The sequence below is a fragment of the Anser anser genome, assembly GCF_964211835.1.
Source record: "Anser anser genome assembly, chromosome: 9".
Lineage (NCBI taxonomy): Eukaryota > Metazoa > Chordata > Aves > Anseriformes > Anatidae > Anser > Anser anser.
In genome coordinates this window covers 18,404,369-18,422,764 of record NC_139729.1, presented here as the reverse complement: position 1 = coordinate 18,422,764, position 18,396 = coordinate 18,404,369, and the positions used below count along the sequence as shown (strand labels likewise).

The window sequence follows — 18,396 nt, the reverse complement described above, 5'->3', positions numbered from 1 at the left end:
AGAGGGGAGCAGGTGAGGTCTGGCCTCCTGAGACCCAGGGACAGCCAGGCAGCACACTGTAAAGCCGGGACGGGTGGGAAGTCCCACACTGTCGGCCTCCTGCTGTCCCCCCGGAGACCCCGGGCTGCTTAGAGCCACCACCCTAGGGCCCTAAGAGAGAGGAGGCAGGTACCAGCCTTGTAAGGGGAAGAAGGGCAGAGGAACTCGCATACGTTATTTTTCCACATCATTGCTCACGCCCTCACCCCCATGACCTGTCGTGAGCCAGGACTGTGAGCGCGCCGAGCCATGGTGAAAGTTGAAGCTCACCCGCATCCGCAAGAGCCCGACGGCTTGGCAAGAATTCACAAGAGGAGTTGAGTGTTCAAGCTTTACAACTTTATTCAAGCAGACAGCAGGCAGCCTAGAAACAGACATCGCACCCCACACCACGTCAGATGCCAGGACTGAGCGAGGGGCATCAGCACCCCAGCAGCCATGGCTGTGGTGTCTCCCGCCCAGCCAGGGTTTAATCTTCCTCTGCTGGTTACAACGCACATGATTAAGTCTGACATCAAGATGCATGCAAACGCTACAGTGAAGACTCCTAGACAGCATCTCTTAAATGCCACCTGGAGAAGTGCCACTTGAAAACAGTAACACAAAGAGGGCCGCGCACATGCCTCAGAGAGAGCAGGGTACTTAAAGAAGAGCTAGGAGTTGCATAAGCCTGGACCTAAAGCTTCCAGAAAGACCGATGAAAATCCAGCGTGTCCGTGTCCCTCCGCCCCCCCCGAGTTAGCGAGGGCTAAGCTTACCGACCCAGCCAGGGACTTCTCCTTGCCCAGTCCGCGTGGAGGCCCAGGTCTCCGCCCTTGCTTTCTAGAGACCTGGGGAGGGGAGTAAGCAGGCCCCCGGACTGCCAAAGCAGGCCAAGTTCTTCCTTTCAGTAGTACGCTGACCTAGCTAGAGCAGCTGCCTGAGTCCTCCAGGCTGCAGTCAGCACGAACCCCCACACTCACCTTTAATTCACCAAGTCTTTGGAAGGAAGTTTACTAAATCACAGAGCACACAATCTATCTAGCCTAGCTTCCACTAACATTCAAAGGCCAGTCTCAGGACTGGGGGCAGGAAGCCACTTCAAGACAGCACAGCTATGAGAAAGTTCAGCTTAGAGAGAAGGTAGAGTCTAGAGAAGTACACAACAGGCTGAAGTTTGTATTTGCATCACCACAGGAGAGTGAAAGAAATATGACTGCGGGAAGTTAATCCACGTTAGATACTAACCATCCAGCTTTGCAGATGACATTGCATGATAAGCATAAAACAATTATGGGAAACACTGTCCCCGATAATTACGTACACCCATAGTGCAACATATGGAGGTCACTGCCTCCGATATAACACTGTGGTAGGCAAAAACTACCTTGTTCTTTACACATTATGGAAGACACTGCCTCCGATAATGTCAGTTAGGTTTCATGATACATAAGGTACTGGAAGTTTGCAGGAAGCTGCCATTTAGAATTGGGCCAATGCCAAATCCAAGGCCTAATCCAAGGTACTTTGCGTGTGCTGCAGTGGGTGGAGCAAGAGCTACACAATGAGCCCTGCTCAGGGTGCCTCTGCCCCTCCGCCCCGGCCAGGAAGGAAGCTGCGCTCCCCACAAGGGGGCAAAGCTGCCAGAAAGGGGGGAGAAGAGGGAGTCCTAAGCCGAGAGAGGCACAGGCACCTCGGGGAAGCCAAATTTGCAGTATTTGGAGTTCTCACCCAGGTTTTCAGCATTTCAAGGATTGTTTTGAAGCGCAACCCGGAGGCTTGTTACCAGGTTTGCACCATCAGGTTTCTTCCAGAGGGGCGTTTTTGCCACAGAAAGCTTAATTGCTAGTTTTAAAAAAAATAATAATGAAAGTAAGTAGTTGGGGGGGGCTTGTTTAGATTATCTCAAATGCAAAGTTCCAGTATCATGTTTGATTGTAATAGCAGATGCTGCTTTATTCAAAAACGACAGTATAACTGTCATAATTATGGAAGGCACTGCTTCCGATAATTATCTTCTATAAAAAAACCACACCATTTATAGTGAACGCTGTCACTGATAAATAAATAAACAAATAAATATCTCAGAGCCAAACAAGAGCCATCCTGCAAAAATGGTATCAGCCAAACAGTGTTTGGCCAGCAAGAGACTCGACTTCGCAAAAGGCCCCAGCAGAGCAAGGTCTGAAGTGCCAGTCCTGAGCCATTTCTCAATGCCACAGCACTCGCGGAGGCGCCGACACTAAGGATACAAGATGGGGCGTTATATAGTCTTTGGGTTATCTTTCCTGGGTGCCGAGACCTGCCTTTGCAGAAGCAAGCCTCCAAGATTTTACTGGAGCCCTGCTGTTGAGAAAAGGCAGGCCGGGCGCTTCAGAGCTTGCTGCTAATCCAGCGCTAACAGGCTAGTAGTAAGCTGTTGTAGTAAGCTGTTTTACTCTTGAACTATAGTTTTGTGTCTGCAGCTCCCTGGACAGAGAAGAAATCCTTACTACAAGCAATAGAGGAATCCATTCCCTGTTCTGTCACCACATTTAGGAGGCCAACAATGAAAAATAAACACACACACGATATGGTACCTCCCCACTCAAGGTACCGGTTCAGGATTCACCTGAGCTGTTAGTTCTCAAGCATACCAGAGAGCAAACCCCACAAAGCAGCCGTACGTGACCGGGTTGGACTACGGTCAGATGGGAGCCTGATCAGAGAAAATTTCATGGAAATTTTAGTACCTGCTTTTAAACTGCCTCCTGTGAATTTGTGAGGTGAGATTTAAATTTTATCTTCAACTTTGGTCAAAAAGGGATCTGTTGCCAAAAAAAACACCTCTACAGAAAAATAATGCCGTGTTAGGGAGTGGGTTTCCTTTACCCTGTACCTTAACCAGGTGTTTGCTGTGTCTAGAATGTATTGTCTGTATTCCAAATATCACCCTCTAACGCATTGGCAGCCCCTTTTATGGTCCAGGTCGCCAGGGCCAGCTGCTCTCTCAGCATGTTCAAATCCACGTCGCTCCTGCTAGTTTTCAGCAGCTGCAGGTGCTCCAGCAGACTCTGCAGGGTGTGGGAGCCTTTGCCGAAGAAGATGTGGCGAAGGGGAGCATCTTTTGGCGAGAGATACGGGGAGAGGAAGTCATATTCCACCTGGAGGAGAGGTGCAAACTTCAGGTTACGCTCACCTCCCAAGTTTTTCTTTCCTAATCTGTCCCATCACCAGCCCCCAGCCTCCCACTCCCACCCAGCCCTTTCCTAGAGCAGCTCTGCACGGGCCAGATCCTCTCCTGACAGCAGCAGTCGGTCACACGAACGCTACATAAGAAGAGACACGGATCTGCAGTGTCCACAGCTTCCAAGTGGAAAGCCCATCCCAGGCAGCTCTCTCCCTTTGCAGAGGGAGGCAAACCAGCTGCAGGCACCTACCTTCATGATCCTGTCATTCAGGGCTCTGCGGATGACCTTGTTCTCCTTGTCACTGTTTTCGATGTCTCTTCTCAGTGCATTTGCAGCTCGCTGGAAGTCACCACGGGCAAGAAACAGCCAGTCCAAGTTCAGCCCCAGCTCCTGTGAGGGAGGAACTGTTAGCAAACCTGATTTTCTTCTTTTGCTGCTCTTACCAAGTTTTTTTTTTTTTTTTGCCAGTTAACCAAGTAGCAGAGCAAGTTCCTGGCAGTCTTTCCTGAGGTCACCGAGCACAGTGACGTCTCTCCCCACCCACAGTTTCTCGTACCGTTTCAGCAGAGGTGCAAATGAGATGCAAAGCTGCACTGTGAATGATATTCAGACTAGAAACAATCACAGCCACAGCCATTTCCTCAAGAACTCACTAAAGCCACTGTAGCTAAACCTGTCTGCCACAGCTACCATGTCTGTACTGTTCCATAAGGAACGTTAATTCAGATCACATCTTGTGACACTCATGTCAAGAAGAAAGATGCCCACCCAGTTATACGTAGTAGTCACAGAGCTTTGTTAACACACGACCCCAGAACAGCCCACAGGGTTTCAGTGCATTCAGATCCTTTCTTACCTTCACATCCTGATCGTAGACCAAAAACTTTTCCTGGAACGCTAACAGTTCCTCACTGTATCTCCCAAAGTCTAGGAAGAGCTCATGGTCATGGGTCAACCTGAGAGCTATTTGTCCAGCTACTTCCGCAGCAGCACACAGAAGAGCATACAGATTGTTAATCGCCTTCAGGTTCTCCACAGTGTCCTGAGTAGTGCCCAGGAAGGGATATTCCTCATCTTTCTACAAGACAGAAGGCGTAAAAGTTAGACAGCAATGCCTCTCCAACGAGGAGTTCTCAGCTCCCAGCACATCCCATCAACTTGTGCTTCTATGTAGTGAGATTTGAGTGGCAAAGTTTCAGAACATGAGGGAGGGGAATGGAACGCCCTCGTCTAGTCCCTCACAGCCTCCAGCGATCAGCCACATGCTCTGTGAGTTTGTTAGACCCGAGACACACAGACCCATCCTGTCAGAGTTCCCTGCAGAGCTGCAAGCAGGCAAACCGTCACCCAGTTCAGTTAGTGCTGACAGCGCTCTCCAACCCTTCTGAGCAGAACAGCCCAAGATTTTTTGCGGAGGAAGTCTGACGCTCGCAAAATCCAAGCACTCAGGAACCAAGGAAGCTGTTAGCAGAAAGGGTCCCAGCTGCACACCTGCAGTGACAGTGCAGGCTGCCAGGCTGCTGCCATTTTGCCAGCACCAAGCTGCGACAGCAGATCTGGACAGTCTTGAGTTTTTATTTGCTCCGGCCAGCTGTACAGCTTCCCCAGAGCACCCTGCTTGCTGAGCAAGCAGGCTGCAGTACATTCTCTAATTGAAGTAGTGTAAGCTTGGCATCTCTTAGTGCTTTCCATTTCTACATCGTTGACATCTGAGCCTCTAGAAGAGAGATGGCCCCCTCTCCCAACAGAACACAAGCATCCAGGACTCTCAAACAGGAGCTAAAGGCCAGCCACGTCCCAGGAGCAGCCTTCACAAGTACTGCCCCAGGTCCAGAGGCTGCACCTTCTCCCTCAGAGAGGCTCCTGCATGGACACTGAGCTCAGGACAGCACCTTGTGCTTTGCCATCCTGGAGAGCAGCTATCCCTACAGCACGTTCCACAGTGCAAACACTAGGCAGGCAGGTGGGCAATACTTACATCATAGAAACCAAAGGACACCACTGGGATTCCAGAGTACGCCAGAAAAGGGAATGCTGCGTTATCTAGGCCAAAAGGAACGCTGCAAGAGACGGGTATAGTTACCGACTGGTTTAGACAGCCCAGCTGAAAAGCTACAGGGCTAGAGGGCTCAAGCTGAAGCTCTGAGCCAACTGGGCTACTTTGTCTAGACAAGACAGGTTTTGGCAAGGAGTCCGAGCCAAGTGCCAAGGGCTGCTGGTCCATTTCCGGCCACTGCTCCCTGTACAAGGTGGTTCTTGCCCTGCAAAAAGGGTGTCTGAACTGCCCACGGGCAGCTTGGGGCAGCGCTCAGCACAGCTAGTGCTCTGCTGTTCACGCCTGCCTGACTCCAGTGCAGCAGGGAAAGCCCGCCCCGGACAGCGGCATGCCATTCCAGCGCAAAGAGCAGAAGCAGTTTAGTTTGTGCCTTTATGGAGATTTGCTCTCCTCAACAGCAGGACTGGAATACTTACATTGATTTTACCCAGTCGGAGCCAACTCTGCTATAGAGGTTGCCTAAGTTTGTCGGATCCTTTACCTGCAGAGAGATGACAGTCACTGCGCTTGTTCTGACCTCTGTTTAGGCTTCCAGGCTGCCGGGTGTGCCCCAGAGCTCACAGAGGCCCGTCAGGTGTGCTCTCCTGACTGTTCTTTACACGAGCACACTCCATGCAGGACAGGCACTCACTTCCCACCAAACTGTGGCACTTATTAATTTCAGATTTTACGTAAGTGAACTGCCCTCCAGAATATTTCAGCCCCTCGTCTTAAGTGCGGCTTCTCTTTAAGAGGTGCCAGCTCTGCTGAGGAAAAGGACCCAGTGGAAAGTGGCTTAAACTATTATCACACCTGATCCACCTGAGACCCTTCAACTCACCCCCTTCATAGTTCTCTCCAGCAGCGCATACAGCAGGGGGCTAGCAGAAATCTTGAAGTTTTTTGTGCCTGCAAGAGAAGAGGGGTGTTTAACACACTGACAATTAATTGCCAGAACAGCTCAGACCTGCAACCGAGCAACAAGGCCCTCTGGGTCAAGTGATCTACAACTTGTTGCCAGAAGGTTTTCAACATGCGCAAGGCAGAAACTACAGGGACCTAGCAGAACTGTCTTCTGGTTCAGGCTGCAGCAACCTCCCGGTTTCAGTGACAGCGGGCCAACAATAAATGGAGTCATTCTGGCCTTCAGCCAAACACCCACCACCACCTCTAGCGCAGTCAGGGAAGCGCCTCCATTTCTGGAGGCTAATGGATATCTGTCAGGATATCTGTCAAACTATCCCCGTCCCATGGTTTCAAGAAAGCAAAATTAAGAGTGGCAAGTTACCCAGGACTGCAGCATCCAGGTTGATGTAAGTGAAAGCTTTGGCATGCAGCGTGGCTGAGTACCCCTAGAACAAAAACATTTTAGGGTTTAGGATTTTTTTATTATCTTTATTTATATTTATTTATTTATATTTATTATAATTTTTTATTTTAAAATTTTAAATAAATTATAAATTATAATATTTATTATAAATTTAGGATTAGGATCAGTAACAGCAGCATAATACCAGGGAGTTTATTCCACAGGGAAATGTGGAATGAGAAATGACGACTGAGCAGTCATCACACAACAGTCCAAAGAACCAGTACCTCCAGCCATTCCGTAGCGCCCACAGCGCCGTAGTCTCCCGCACTCCAGCTAGCGAAGATGATGCTTCGCCTCGGTTTGTAGCCATCTGCAAAGAGACAGACTGAGATCTCCGCCCTTCCCCTGAGATGTGGATTAGCACCCCGGACCTGGGCTGATGAAGTCACCTGCTGCTCAGACAGAGCTGAAGCATTCTGGCTGCCGCAGACAAACATGCACACTAGTGGTAGCAAGGACACCATACCCTTCCCAGCCCTCCTCAACCTTCTGCATGCTGCAGAGCTGCATGGTAAAGCCACGTTCTCTGTATTTTACCCCCTTTCTTTATTCAGAATTAACCCTGGGGACAAGAGCACTCGCACTAAGTGCCGCCGTGCAGCCCCCACCCCTCCAGCTGGTCAGCTGCTGTTTTTCACCTCCAGGCCTGGCTGTCCAATAGCCAGCTCACCCTTGAGGTTGCAGTGCACGCTATACAAGGATATTCTTGCATTCAAGCCATATCAGATACAAGCAGGCAGTCCCCTGGAAGCAAGCGCTGGCTGCAGACAAGCTGTCTGTGTTGGACAAGTAACAGCTTCTCAGAAAGCTTTGTCAGATTTCCCACACATTCTCAAAGGATTATTTTGTAACCGGGCTCTCCAGTGTTAACAGACACAGAGCTAAACCTGTATCAACCCCTCAACCCCATGCTTTTGTACACAGATATTTACCATTTTTCACTATGTCCGAGATCACACGGGCAAGTTCCAACAATATAGCAGTTCCAACGCCAGCCTTGGCTGCTCCTGGGCCCCAGGAGTCTCTCTGGGCTCCGATCACAACGTACCGATCTATAAAGGAGACATCAAGATCTGAGCTGCAAGCTTCAGATTGCAAACATCGTCTACCAAAGAGGCAGCTTTGAGCTTTTGTGCCAGGAACCAAGCGCAGAGTCTAGTTTAACCCCTGTATGAAGCACACTGCTTTCATTTCGCCTTTCCCTGGCACTGCAGTTCAGCTTTTCTCTTAACCCTCAGAGACAGGTCTTGGTGCTACTGAGGTTGTCTCTGGGAGCAGCTGCCATGTTACGGAGATCACAGAAGATGAAGTGTTCCCCTTGAGTCTGAGCCACAGGGCGGTTGCTGTTACCTGGTTCTTCAAATCCTGTGATAGCACCAAAGATGTTCAGAATCTTCCTGTCCACCATGATATTGTTCACTTCCAGTTTCACCAGCAGCTGCTTGTTGCTGCTCACTGTCATCTTACAGACCACAAGGCCACCTCTCCACTGGGGAAGGCATGACTCTCCATCCATTTTGCTGAGGGGAAAGGAAAAAAAAAAACAGCTCTGAACTCATTATCCAGCTCTGGCCTCATTTAACTATCAAAAAAAAAAGAAACACACCATCAAGCCTGCAACTGCAGGTGCAGCCTTGTTCAGAGCTTGCTCAGGAACAAGCCTGCAGCCCTGTGAAGCCCTGCTAATTAAGTGCAGAAAGGGAGAATGCAGAGGCCAAGAAGAACTCAACACTAGATTAAGACCTGCCTTTAAGCAAGGAGACATGGATGAGCAACACTTCTACAGCCAGTTGCAGTAAGTGTTCCCTGCGATACACAGCACAGACCAGCAGAGAGCTCCCTGGGCTCGCAGCACCTCATCATCATTCTCACCTCTGCAGCAGAGCCACCAAGAGTCCATTACCTGAACAGCCTGCTCGCTGCGTGGCTGGAGATGGTCTGAACAGCAATGTGGGGTAGTCCTGAAGATTCAATGGGAGGAAACTGGGTGTGGTTGAAAGAAGGGAAGCCTGGGGTGTAAGGGTCTCCAGTTCCAAGGTGGGCCTGTGGAAAGTAAGGAGCCCTCATGTCTCAGGAGACCAACAGTTTCCACCTACACGAGGGCATGAAGCACTGCTGGGCTGGAAGCCTGCAGAAGGACTGCTACAGTTTGCAGCCCACAGAACGAAAGCTTCATGAGAACGGCTGACAGGAGAGCCAACTGCGTACTCACATGCCCAAACGGGACAAGGTCGTCTGTGTTCCCGTACTCATACGGATCCAGGTACATCAGCACGCCGACTGCTCCTTTCTCCTTGGCGTTCACAACCTGAGGTGCAGAGCAACGTTAGCTGCACACGTGCACAGCAAGCAAGGGGAGTTTAGGCAAGTACATCAAGTAACGGTGTGAGGGGCTGAGCTCCTCACTGCCCAGCTCCACAACAGGCTTTAAGAGCCACCTGACAGAGATGTGTACACAAGGACGATGAAAGCTAACAGCCTTACTCCAGGCATGTCTCTAATGCCCTTCTGAACAGTTAAGACACTCCTAGATTAGCGTCTCACCCTGCAATTCCTTCAGCACAAACTTGCTCCTTGGAGCAGCTTGGAAGAAAGATGTTATTTAGTTGTGATTATGGTCTGTTTTCCCAAGATTAGGTTTATCTCGGGACAAGAAGCCACTGGAGGCCCATCTTCATGTCAAAAATAGAGACAGAGTGGCCTCATCAGGTCCCTGTTTAATGTCTACAACCCAGCTGCCTCCAGTATGCCACAGGTACAAACACTCCTCCAAGACCACACACCAGTTTGAGGAGCAGGAATGGGACTGGAGTACCAGCGGTCCCCACTTGTGGAAGCAGGTTTCAGCTCTGTCCGTGTCCACGATGCACACGGACAGGCAGAGCCAGAGCGACACCCAGCAGCGATACCCCAGCCTCTCCACAAGCACCCCTCTGAGGGGCAGACCTAAAATGGGCCTGTGCACAGGACTTGGATCTTTTAGGCTGCCTGGCTGTTCCGCCTCGCTTGCTATGAAGGGAATGTTAAACAACTCCTGGCAACTGACTGGGAAGGCAGTGCCAGCACCTTCACTCGGACCATGTCTGCAAGAGCTCAGCGGAGACACGGCAGCCGAGCTTTGAAGGTACCCGGTCGCAGCAGCAGGAGGTGCCCTGGGGGTGAAGCTGCTCTGCTTCTAGCAGCTGCACCTAGCCATAGCAGCCAGCTCTGCACGCGGCAGTTCCCAGACTGCCTCTCTCTGCCTCTTAAATGCTTGGCTATCCCAACCAGACTGCCAGAGGCTAAGAACAGCAGCCCCATGAGCGGTAACCAGCTCCATTCAACCTCGGTGTCCAGACCTGCATGTGGAAGCTTGGAGCAAACAAACAAGACCAGGCCTGCAGGACAAGCCTACCTATGAATTCTTGCGACGTGAACTGAGGTAAAGTGGTGTGACTACAGAAGAAAAAAACATAGCTCCCTGCTGCCACGTTTTGCCAGGCTTTGGGCCACAGGCTGCTTACCTTCTCAGCAAGGGTTATTTTTCCAGCTCTGACAATGACTATGGTTCCATTCAGTTCAATCGCTGACTTCTCTAGCTTCTGAAAATCTGTTTTCTGTCCATAGTTTGCATAGACTGGTTTGCCCTAGGACAGAAACACCGGTTATAAACACAGCAGTCCTGTGCTAGGAAGGCACCTGAAGCACCCTGCCCAGTTACAGAGCCTGGAACACATCGGCCTGCCACTAGCAGCGGGGAGTTCAATTTCAGCAGTGTAAACTCTGATCACACGCAACACACGTATTGGAGCAGTTCTGTCAAAAGTTCCTGGCTGGATCCCAGCAGAGAAATTTAAACAGTAACTTCTGCCTCTTGACAAAGTAAGAAAACTGCCTGGGCCCACTCTTTTCCCTCCCTCTCCCCACCGGCTCTTTAATTGGGAAGGCCTTTAAGCAGCACAGGTCTTGACACGACGTATTTCACACACTGCCACCTGACAGGCACACAGAAATCCCAGGATTTTCTTGGAGTCACTTACAGTAACTGTGCCGGTCTCACTGTATGCCACGTATGCATCAGGAGTCTCCAGGTCCTCTTCTTTACCATCTTCCAAAACAGACACTTTGTTCTTGGTGCTGTTAAGTGTCAGGAGACAGCGTTACATTCTTTCCTACGTTAAGTGCATATTTAGCTACCTCACATATTTCAGCGTAATAACCCTTGTAATTCTGATCAAGTCCATGCAAAGCCTGAAACAGGCCAACTCATCCCAGTGTTTTCACAAAACAATCTCGGGGATTGTTCAGACATTAATGAAGGAAATTCAACTCCCCTAGCATGAACAGGCAGGAAGACCTGGGGACGTGAGCTGTCAGCCCACTCAATGGCAGCTGACACCCTTCTGAGATGCTGGGAGCCACCGCCAGGGTGGTTACCCAGCACCTGCCTGGGCAACAAGGCCTTGCTAGCAGTCTTGGGCATGGGGAGTCTACTTTTCAGCTGAGCCTTTACTCCATGTGTTTTCTCTCCATCGCTTACACATGCTTTAAGAGCCAGCTGTCCCAGCTAAAATTCAGAGGACTGCTACTAGGCCCTTTGGATTTAAGAAGCCCGAAGAAAGGAGCAGCTACAGCTTGGCTAGATAAGGTCTTTGGAGAGAGGTAACTGGCACACAATCTCAACAGCAATTAAGTGTTTACTCGGGACTATGGAGATCCATGCTTTAAGGGAGAGACCTGCAGTTTTTCATTAACATACCTGCCTTTGACCTGCAGCTTTATATAGTGCTTATCCTTCCACACTTGATCCAAAAAGAAGCTCTTGAACTGGTCATGAATGTAGATGCCCATGTTCTCATCTTCACTCTGGCCAGCTTCAAAGGAGTACTTATTTGCTCTTTGCCTGCAGATAAAGGACGTACGGCTTAGGCTACAGCACCAGGCTGCACCACAGTCCCCCAGCCTACAAACCCAATTTGGATGAGCCATTTAAATCCACCTTTAACCACATGCCCCCCTACATCGCCATGCCTCTTGTTCTCCAAGCAAGCCTGAGTTCTGCTCATAGGCTTTGCCTCTCCCATAGCTGTAAGCTAAGCTTTCTGGAACTGTTACCTCAAGTTCTCCTCTAGACGCCTTTTTGACAGCTTATCTGACAACAGGCTCTTCAGATCAGGCCAGTAGAGGACACGTGGTCCTGGAACCTCTTCTTGCTCAGTTTCATCGCCATCCGCTAAGTAAGATGCAGTAGGAGTCACCTCACACTTGCCACTTCCCTCTAGACACTTGGCAGCCAGCTGCGTTCGTCCACGGTAACTCAAGTAGCCGATCAGAAACCCTACAGAGGGAATACATGTCAGAAAGATGACCACAGCAGCCCGACGGTTAAGATGCAGCACTGTTCTCACACCATTTTTAACGAGCTGGAATACCTACGGACAGACAGGAGTATGCAGCCTGACATTTTGCCTGAGCTGGCACATTTTAAGGCACACTGTAGATCTGATCTTGTGCTTGGCAGAGTCCCTCCAGACAGGGAGGAGAAGGATTGCTTTACATTGGTGGCAGTGTTAAGACCTTGGAAAGACCAGCATCAAAAGCCTTACTGATGTGTTCACCCACATTTCTAGAGAAGTGCTAGGAGTTGATAAGGGGAAAAAACAGTGACTGGTTTGCCCTTTGGCTAAGTCACAGTCCTGCTATCAAGCTTCACACTTCTGTGCCCAATTCTATACGAGTCTGAGCCAGGCATTCTTAAGAGTTAGTGACAAGAGGCTGCAGCCTGGATCCAGGCTCTTTAATTCTGTCCCGAAACAATATGAATTCTAATGTTAGTGGATAGCCTCAGGTAACCGCATGGAGCAGAGCCTGGTACTTAGTTTGTTTCCCACCCTTTCTTACCAATCAAAAGGAGGAGAAAAGCCGCAATGACTAGGAAGCAGAGGTTCTTGCCATTCCTCCACGGCTGAGCCACATGGGCATGCAGGTGCTCGGGCCTCCCCACCTCTCCTCCTTCCTCATCATCAGCAGACAGCTTCATCTCCACATGGCTGTTGTCTCCGTCCGTTTGCCGGGCAATGCTGAAGCGAGTGTACGACATCGGCTCGCCACCAAACTGTGTCGAAAGAAAGCCACGTGATGGTAGGGAGTCTGCTACGCCAGCCTACAGCCCCTGCAGCCAGTTGCACTTGCGCTAAGCACAGCGTGCTCATCTGAAACCGCTCCAGCACAGCCAAGTGTCGGCTGTCAATAAGCCAGGCTGGCTGCGAACAGACACAGCTAGACCCACTCGGGGTCTCCAGGGCCTCGCAGCTGTTTGCACTGCACAGGCTCAAAGCTACGCCAGTCAGATTCTAGCCTGGACTCTTCCAGATACAACGCAGGCAACGGTATTGACATTTCCCATGGAGCCCCATGGCAATGGCTGACAGAAGCAGAACCTCCTGCAGGAATGCACTGGTTTGACCCGAACACGTGCAACTTGCACAGAAGGCAACTTTGATCAGAACAGAGGAAAGGGAAGGCAGCCCCTCCACAGCCGTGCCTTTGAGCCACATTCACTTTGACGCAAGTAGTCTCATCCAATATCTGTATAATCTTGTATTAAGCTGCCCCAGGCTACTCTTAAATCACATTATTGAAGAATATTATAGAGCAGCTAGGCTGAAAAGAGATGATCCATGGGAACCCTCATAGCCTTAGCTGACAGGAAGGCAGGGATGCACTTATCGCATCCAGCAGCAATGGGAACCATTTGAGAGCTCTTTTTCAGCGCCCAGGCGGCGTAGCTGACTTAACTCTAAGCAGAATCACGCAGCTCCCGTTGGAGCCACCGAGCCTGCTTGTAGCCATGCTTGTGCTTGGGTACTTGCTGGGGACAGGCAGGAGGCTGGCTAAGAGCCAGAGGAATAGTTCTGGGAGCAGCAGTCCTGCGGCCTCCCTGCTGTGCTGAAGAAGCAGGCGGCAGCACATACCCAAGCTACTACGGTCTGCCCACGCTACCTGAAATGAAGTGCCTGGCAGCTCTTGTAACTGAGGGGAAACACTGCAGCAACACCTCCCCAGTACTTGTTTCAGAAGCACGTGTCACAAAGGCTGGGTTTGTGGTTGAGCTCCCCTTCCCTCCCCCCTAGAGAGAACATAATAGAACATGTGTTGATTGTCCCGTGCTGATTGTCCCAACGGGCGTTTAATCGGCTTCCTCATCAGTACTTCCTCCTGGAACATTGTTCAAAGCTCACTCGCCCCTCCACTTATCGCTTTTCCAGCTTCTTCAAAGACCCAAGACACTGTAGCAGTTAAAGATAACCCTACCAGACCGAACAGCTTAAACCACTTCCTTATCATAGCCAGCTCTAGCTACAGCAGCTTGCACAGTAGCACCTAGCAGCACGTTAGACTTGCCATCCTCTGATACCAACACGGACTTCGCTGAATCGTACTTCTACAGTATTGCCAGTTTGTCACCGAGAGATAAATGGCACGGGGGCGGCGGTGTCTTACCAAGTTAGAGATTGCTGCTCTGGCATGGTCCATCGCCTTCTGGAAGAGTACCCACCAACGTGACTGAAGCCCTAGAAGTTCAGAGCACAACAAATCAACTCAGGCTGTTCCCCTACAATTATATAAGATGCCCAAGATCAGCCACAGCCACTAGCAGAACGCTTGCCCACGGATTTTATGTAAGTCCTTCTATATAAGTCACAACGTTGGTTACACTAGATCAAGCTTGCCCCTTAACCTTGAACGCAACCTGAAGTTCACACATTCACTCTGCAGATGAACAAATGTTCTTTCTGTTGAAACCCAGCGGTGGAAAGGGTATAACTGAGGAGTATGGCCTCACACAGCTAAGTTCAGCCGTTCAGCCAAGGGTCTTGTCAATTGTAGGGCCACCTCCACTTGGGAAGGGCTCACAAGAGGTAGCTGCTCAGCAGTGACAAGGGACAGCACACGGAGACATCGGGGCTCAATGACAGCATGGAGACAAATATCCGACTGGTAGCCAGAGGTGGCACAACACCACCAGCCAGAAGCTGCACCAATTCCTACCCTACAGGAACACTTTCATCTGGAAGGTCCCTACCAGGTGACTATTTCTTTATAATTTCATAAAGACAATCTCCACGCTGGCCCGTCTCCCAGAATGACTAATAGCAACCACCCAAAAGCACTGCAGTTACTTTTACAGCCTGCATTTCCCTGGAGGGTATAACTTATGGTTTGAACCATTTTAGCACTTCTTCCCTGGGAAGACTTTCGAAGGAGCTTTGTAAGCTAGCGACCAGGCACCTTGGGTTGGGGACAGGCAGCCTGAGCACATCCTTCAGCAGTGCTGCTGAGAAACGGCTTTGCGCTGGTGCGCGCGGGCAGAGCACCCGAGCTGCTCTTCAGATGCAGGTGGATTATTTATCGCCTTTACACCGCGCAGCTCCGCGCCGGGTGCCGGCAGTGGGGACCAAAGGTTAACAGTGGCCTGCCGTTTGTTTCACCTTTCCCTCCGAACGGGGCTGCGGGGAGGAGACGAGCCCCAGCAGCCTTCCCAGGCGACGTTGCGAGGCCCAGGCCGCCACCAGGCAGGCAGAGCAGCCGCCCCGAGGAGGGGAGGGGGGGCAGCGGGCAGGGCAGGCTCCAGGAGCAGCTCGGGCAGGTGAGGGCCGGGCTGGCAGCGCCGGGGGCCCGCAGGCCCCGCGTGAGGAGGGATGCTCGGCACAGCGCTGCGGCAGCGCCCCCGTTACACCCGCATCCACCCCCATCCCCCCCCCACACACACCTTGACAGAGGGGGAAAAAAAATAAATAAAATTAAAAAAAAAAAAAAACAGGCGAGGAGCCGCCTCCCGCGAGGTGCCGTATCGCGGGCAGGGCCCCCGGCTGCCGGCCGCCCGATAAGCGGCGGGGCCGATACGCCGCCCTCCCGGGGCACGTCTCCTCTCTCCTCAGCGGCCCCCTCGTCGCCTCAGCACGGCTCCCACCTCCCCCCCCCCCCCCCCCCTTCAAGGTCAGGCGGCCATGGCAGCGCCCACGTGCCCGCCCCTCCCCCGCCTCGCCTCGCCTCACCTCAGGGCCCTTCCCGCCTCGGGGCTCTTCCCGCCCCGGCGCGGCACGCGCGCGCGCCCTTCCCGCCCTTCCAACGGCCGCCGCCGCCGCCAGCGCCCTCCCCGCCGCACTCACCGCCGCGCCGCGCCCCGAGCTCGCACTGCGCGCCGCGCCGGCCGCCGCCCGGCTCATCGCTGCGCGCCGCGCCACGCCCCCTGCCGCCCCGCCGCCAATCAGCGCGCCGCGCGCAGGCGCAGAGGGGGGGATCCCGCCCAGACCCCCCCCCCCCCCCCTCCCCGGGGCTGTCCGTGAGGCGGTGCCGCCGCCGCCTCGCTGCGCGTGTGAGGGAAAGGCGGTGCCGAGCCGATATGGCAGCGCCGCGCTGAGGGGAGAGGTTGTCCCTGGTGCTGTGGGGACTCCCTGAGAGCCCCCCGGCAGTGCCTGCAGCCCTAATGAGTGCCGCCGGTGCGCACCGGCCCTTCTAGTGCCCGTCGAAGCGGCCCCTGTGGCCACCCGCGCTGCCCTGACAAGCCACCGACCGTGGCCGGCCACCGCAGGACGGCTCCTGGGGGGGCTGCGTGGCGTGGCCCGGCTCTGGCGAGCCGTGTGTCAGCGGGGCTCCGGCCCGGGGCACGGCCAGCACTGCCCGGGGTGAGGGGGTGGAGGTCTGAGAGAGGGCAGGAGCAAAGCCCCGGGGGGGTTCCCCGCTCTATTTCCAGGGAACTCTTAAGGAGAAGTGAAATGTGTCGCCCGTGCCCTCTTCCAGCGTGCTTCGTGCAGGGAGCGGGTTAGCGGTGAGGGCGGTAAATATTACACGGAAGGTATTTAAGAAAGCCATCAACCGCCCATGCCCGTGGCGAGTCTATCTCCAGCGCTCAGTACAATGCCAGGTTAACCACACCAGTGGGCGGTGAAGGCAGTAACTCCGGGAGCGACGAAGAACTGCAGCACACGGAGTCGCTGGAAACACAAACGGATCCTTCAGGAAAAGGAGAAGCCTGGCTGGGAGCGTGGCACTGCCTGGCCAGCACCCCGAGGGGACAGGGAACGTGGCGGGGACGCTGCCCCGCTCCCTGTGTCCCTGCTCAGCCCTCGGGGCGCCTCGGTCCCCAAAACACCAGGACTGCCCCTGCTCACGAGTGGCCCTGGAGCCACTTGTCCCCTCTGTCCGGGCTCCGCCGTGAGCTGGGCACCGCTCCCAGCCTCCGTGGCTGAATTCGTCCCGTCACTCACGGGAGGGCCAGAACTGCCTCGAGGTTTCAGCGCGCGCACGCTCCGCGGTGCTGTGTTCATTTTTTTCCTCTTGCTCGTTAAAGAAATGAGTGGGTAGGGCCGGATTATTGCCTCAAATCCTCTCCCGGGAAAGAACGATGGGAGCAGAAAGTTTGTAGTTTGGCAGAACACATGATTGCAAAGAGGATTATGCTTCGTGAAAAGAAATACATTCCTGCGCCGATAAAGGGGGGATTAAGCTAGGCCTGGACTCGATGCGGCCGCCTGGAGACAAGCCTCAGGAAAATGGCAGCCGGCAGCGCCGTGGCGAGCCGTGCCGGTGGGCCAGCCCAGATTGTGGCACGAGGCGCGACCCGGGCTCCAGTCCCGAGGTTTGGGTTCCTCCAGCCCCACAGGGCTGGCTGCTAGTGCCGGTAACGGGTAGGCACCTCCTTCACTCGGGGTGTAGGGCCCCAGGACGCGCTGCTGCGGGGTCCTCGGGGGAAGCCAGGAGTGTAAGAGGGTGCGGAAAGGGATTAGAGCAGTCCCGGAGCGGGGATCCTCTGGTCGTTTTTAAATACAAGTCTAGATGCAGGGAAGTATATAACCAGGGGAACGCAGCCCAAGCCCTGCCCAACGTTTTATGTTCCTCCTGAACAAATGAATAAAATCTCCTGCTGCGAAGGCTGTTGACGGAGCTGGAGGTGCCATTGCCTTGCAATTAAAGACTCACGTGCTCATCGTATCACCTTCAGGGAAGGATGAGGCACCCGTCGTGGAGAGGACAAGACCTGTTAAACGGCAGCATTGCCCTAAGGCCCAGAGAAGGGCCTTTCCTGCAGTTTCACTCCAGGCAGGTTTTCGCCTATGTGCAACCCATCCAAACCACTGGAGGCCTCCGGAGCTGTTCCCTTTTGTACAACCGGGCTTTCCGGCGCCCCACAAAACTTCACCTCCTGGCAGCGCCTGTGCTGGTGTGCACAGCACTCGGCACGCTGCGAGTACACAGAAGCAGGTTCAGAGACAGAGGAGCGATGCTGAAAAGCAGCCATTGATTTACGTCTCTCCGTGGCCTCCGTTGGCTGCCGCCTCCATTCCGGAGGAGGCGCGGCGTGCTGCGCGGTGCCAGCCCCAACCTGCCTTGGCACATACCAGCTGCAGGTGTTTTCTGTTCCCTCTCACATCTCTGGCCACATGCTCAGCAGTTCCCCATTTTTACGCCTGCCCGGAAGAGGGGAGAAAGCTGACATTAGAAACACGGATATCTTTGCAACTTAGCTAGTGCTGGCCTTAAAATGTTGCATGCTGCAGATGCAACGTGGTACCCGAGAGCAGTTTAATCCCGGTCCAGCTTCCACCAGGGCGTTCCTCCTCATGGCAGCTTGGCCCTGGTGTTTTTAGGAGGTGTTTGTCGAAACTCCGAGGGGCTCGTGCGTCGCCTGACTTAGACTCAAATGATTCCCCAGTCCCTTGTGCAATACCCCACAACGTGACCGTGTCCCTCCTGCTGGACGAATGGCCAAACATGCGACCGAAACGTGGGAGCAAAAACACGGTTTCACTTCAGCTTTA

The 18,396-nt window shown here is 53.0% G+C and overlaps 1 protein-coding gene across 2 annotated transcripts; it reads right to left on the bottom strand.

Annotated features, from left to right (window-relative positions):
* Positions 1-356: 356 nt before the first annotated feature.
* TFRC (transferrin receptor) lies at positions 357-15,834 on the bottom strand. Of its 2 annotated transcripts, none has more exons than XM_083848060.1 (19): positions 15,748-15,834; positions 14,078-14,148; positions 12,476-12,689; positions 11,690-11,912; positions 11,334-11,477; positions 10,615-10,711; positions 10,099-10,221; positions 8,808-8,903; positions 8,499-8,638; positions 7,946-8,115; positions 7,528-7,647; positions 6,820-6,905; positions 6,512-6,575; positions 6,065-6,132; positions 5,661-5,725; positions 5,167-5,248; positions 4,045-4,266; positions 3,438-3,578; positions 357-3,161 (listed from the first exon to the last, which is right to left on the bottom strand). In XM_083848060.1, exons 2-19 carry the CDS (start codon positions 14,108-14,110, stop codon positions 2,919-2,921), a joined length of 2,331 nt encoding a protein of 776 aa, XP_083704186.1. In that variant the 5' UTR covers positions 14,111-14,148; positions 15,748-15,834; the 3' UTR covers positions 357-2,918. The 2 variants fall into 2 exon arrangements, with proteins under 2 accessions (XP_083704186.1, XP_083704187.1); XM_083848061.1 differs by having other exon boundaries at positions 15,634-15,802.
* Positions 15,835-18,396: the final 2,562 nt, after the last annotated feature.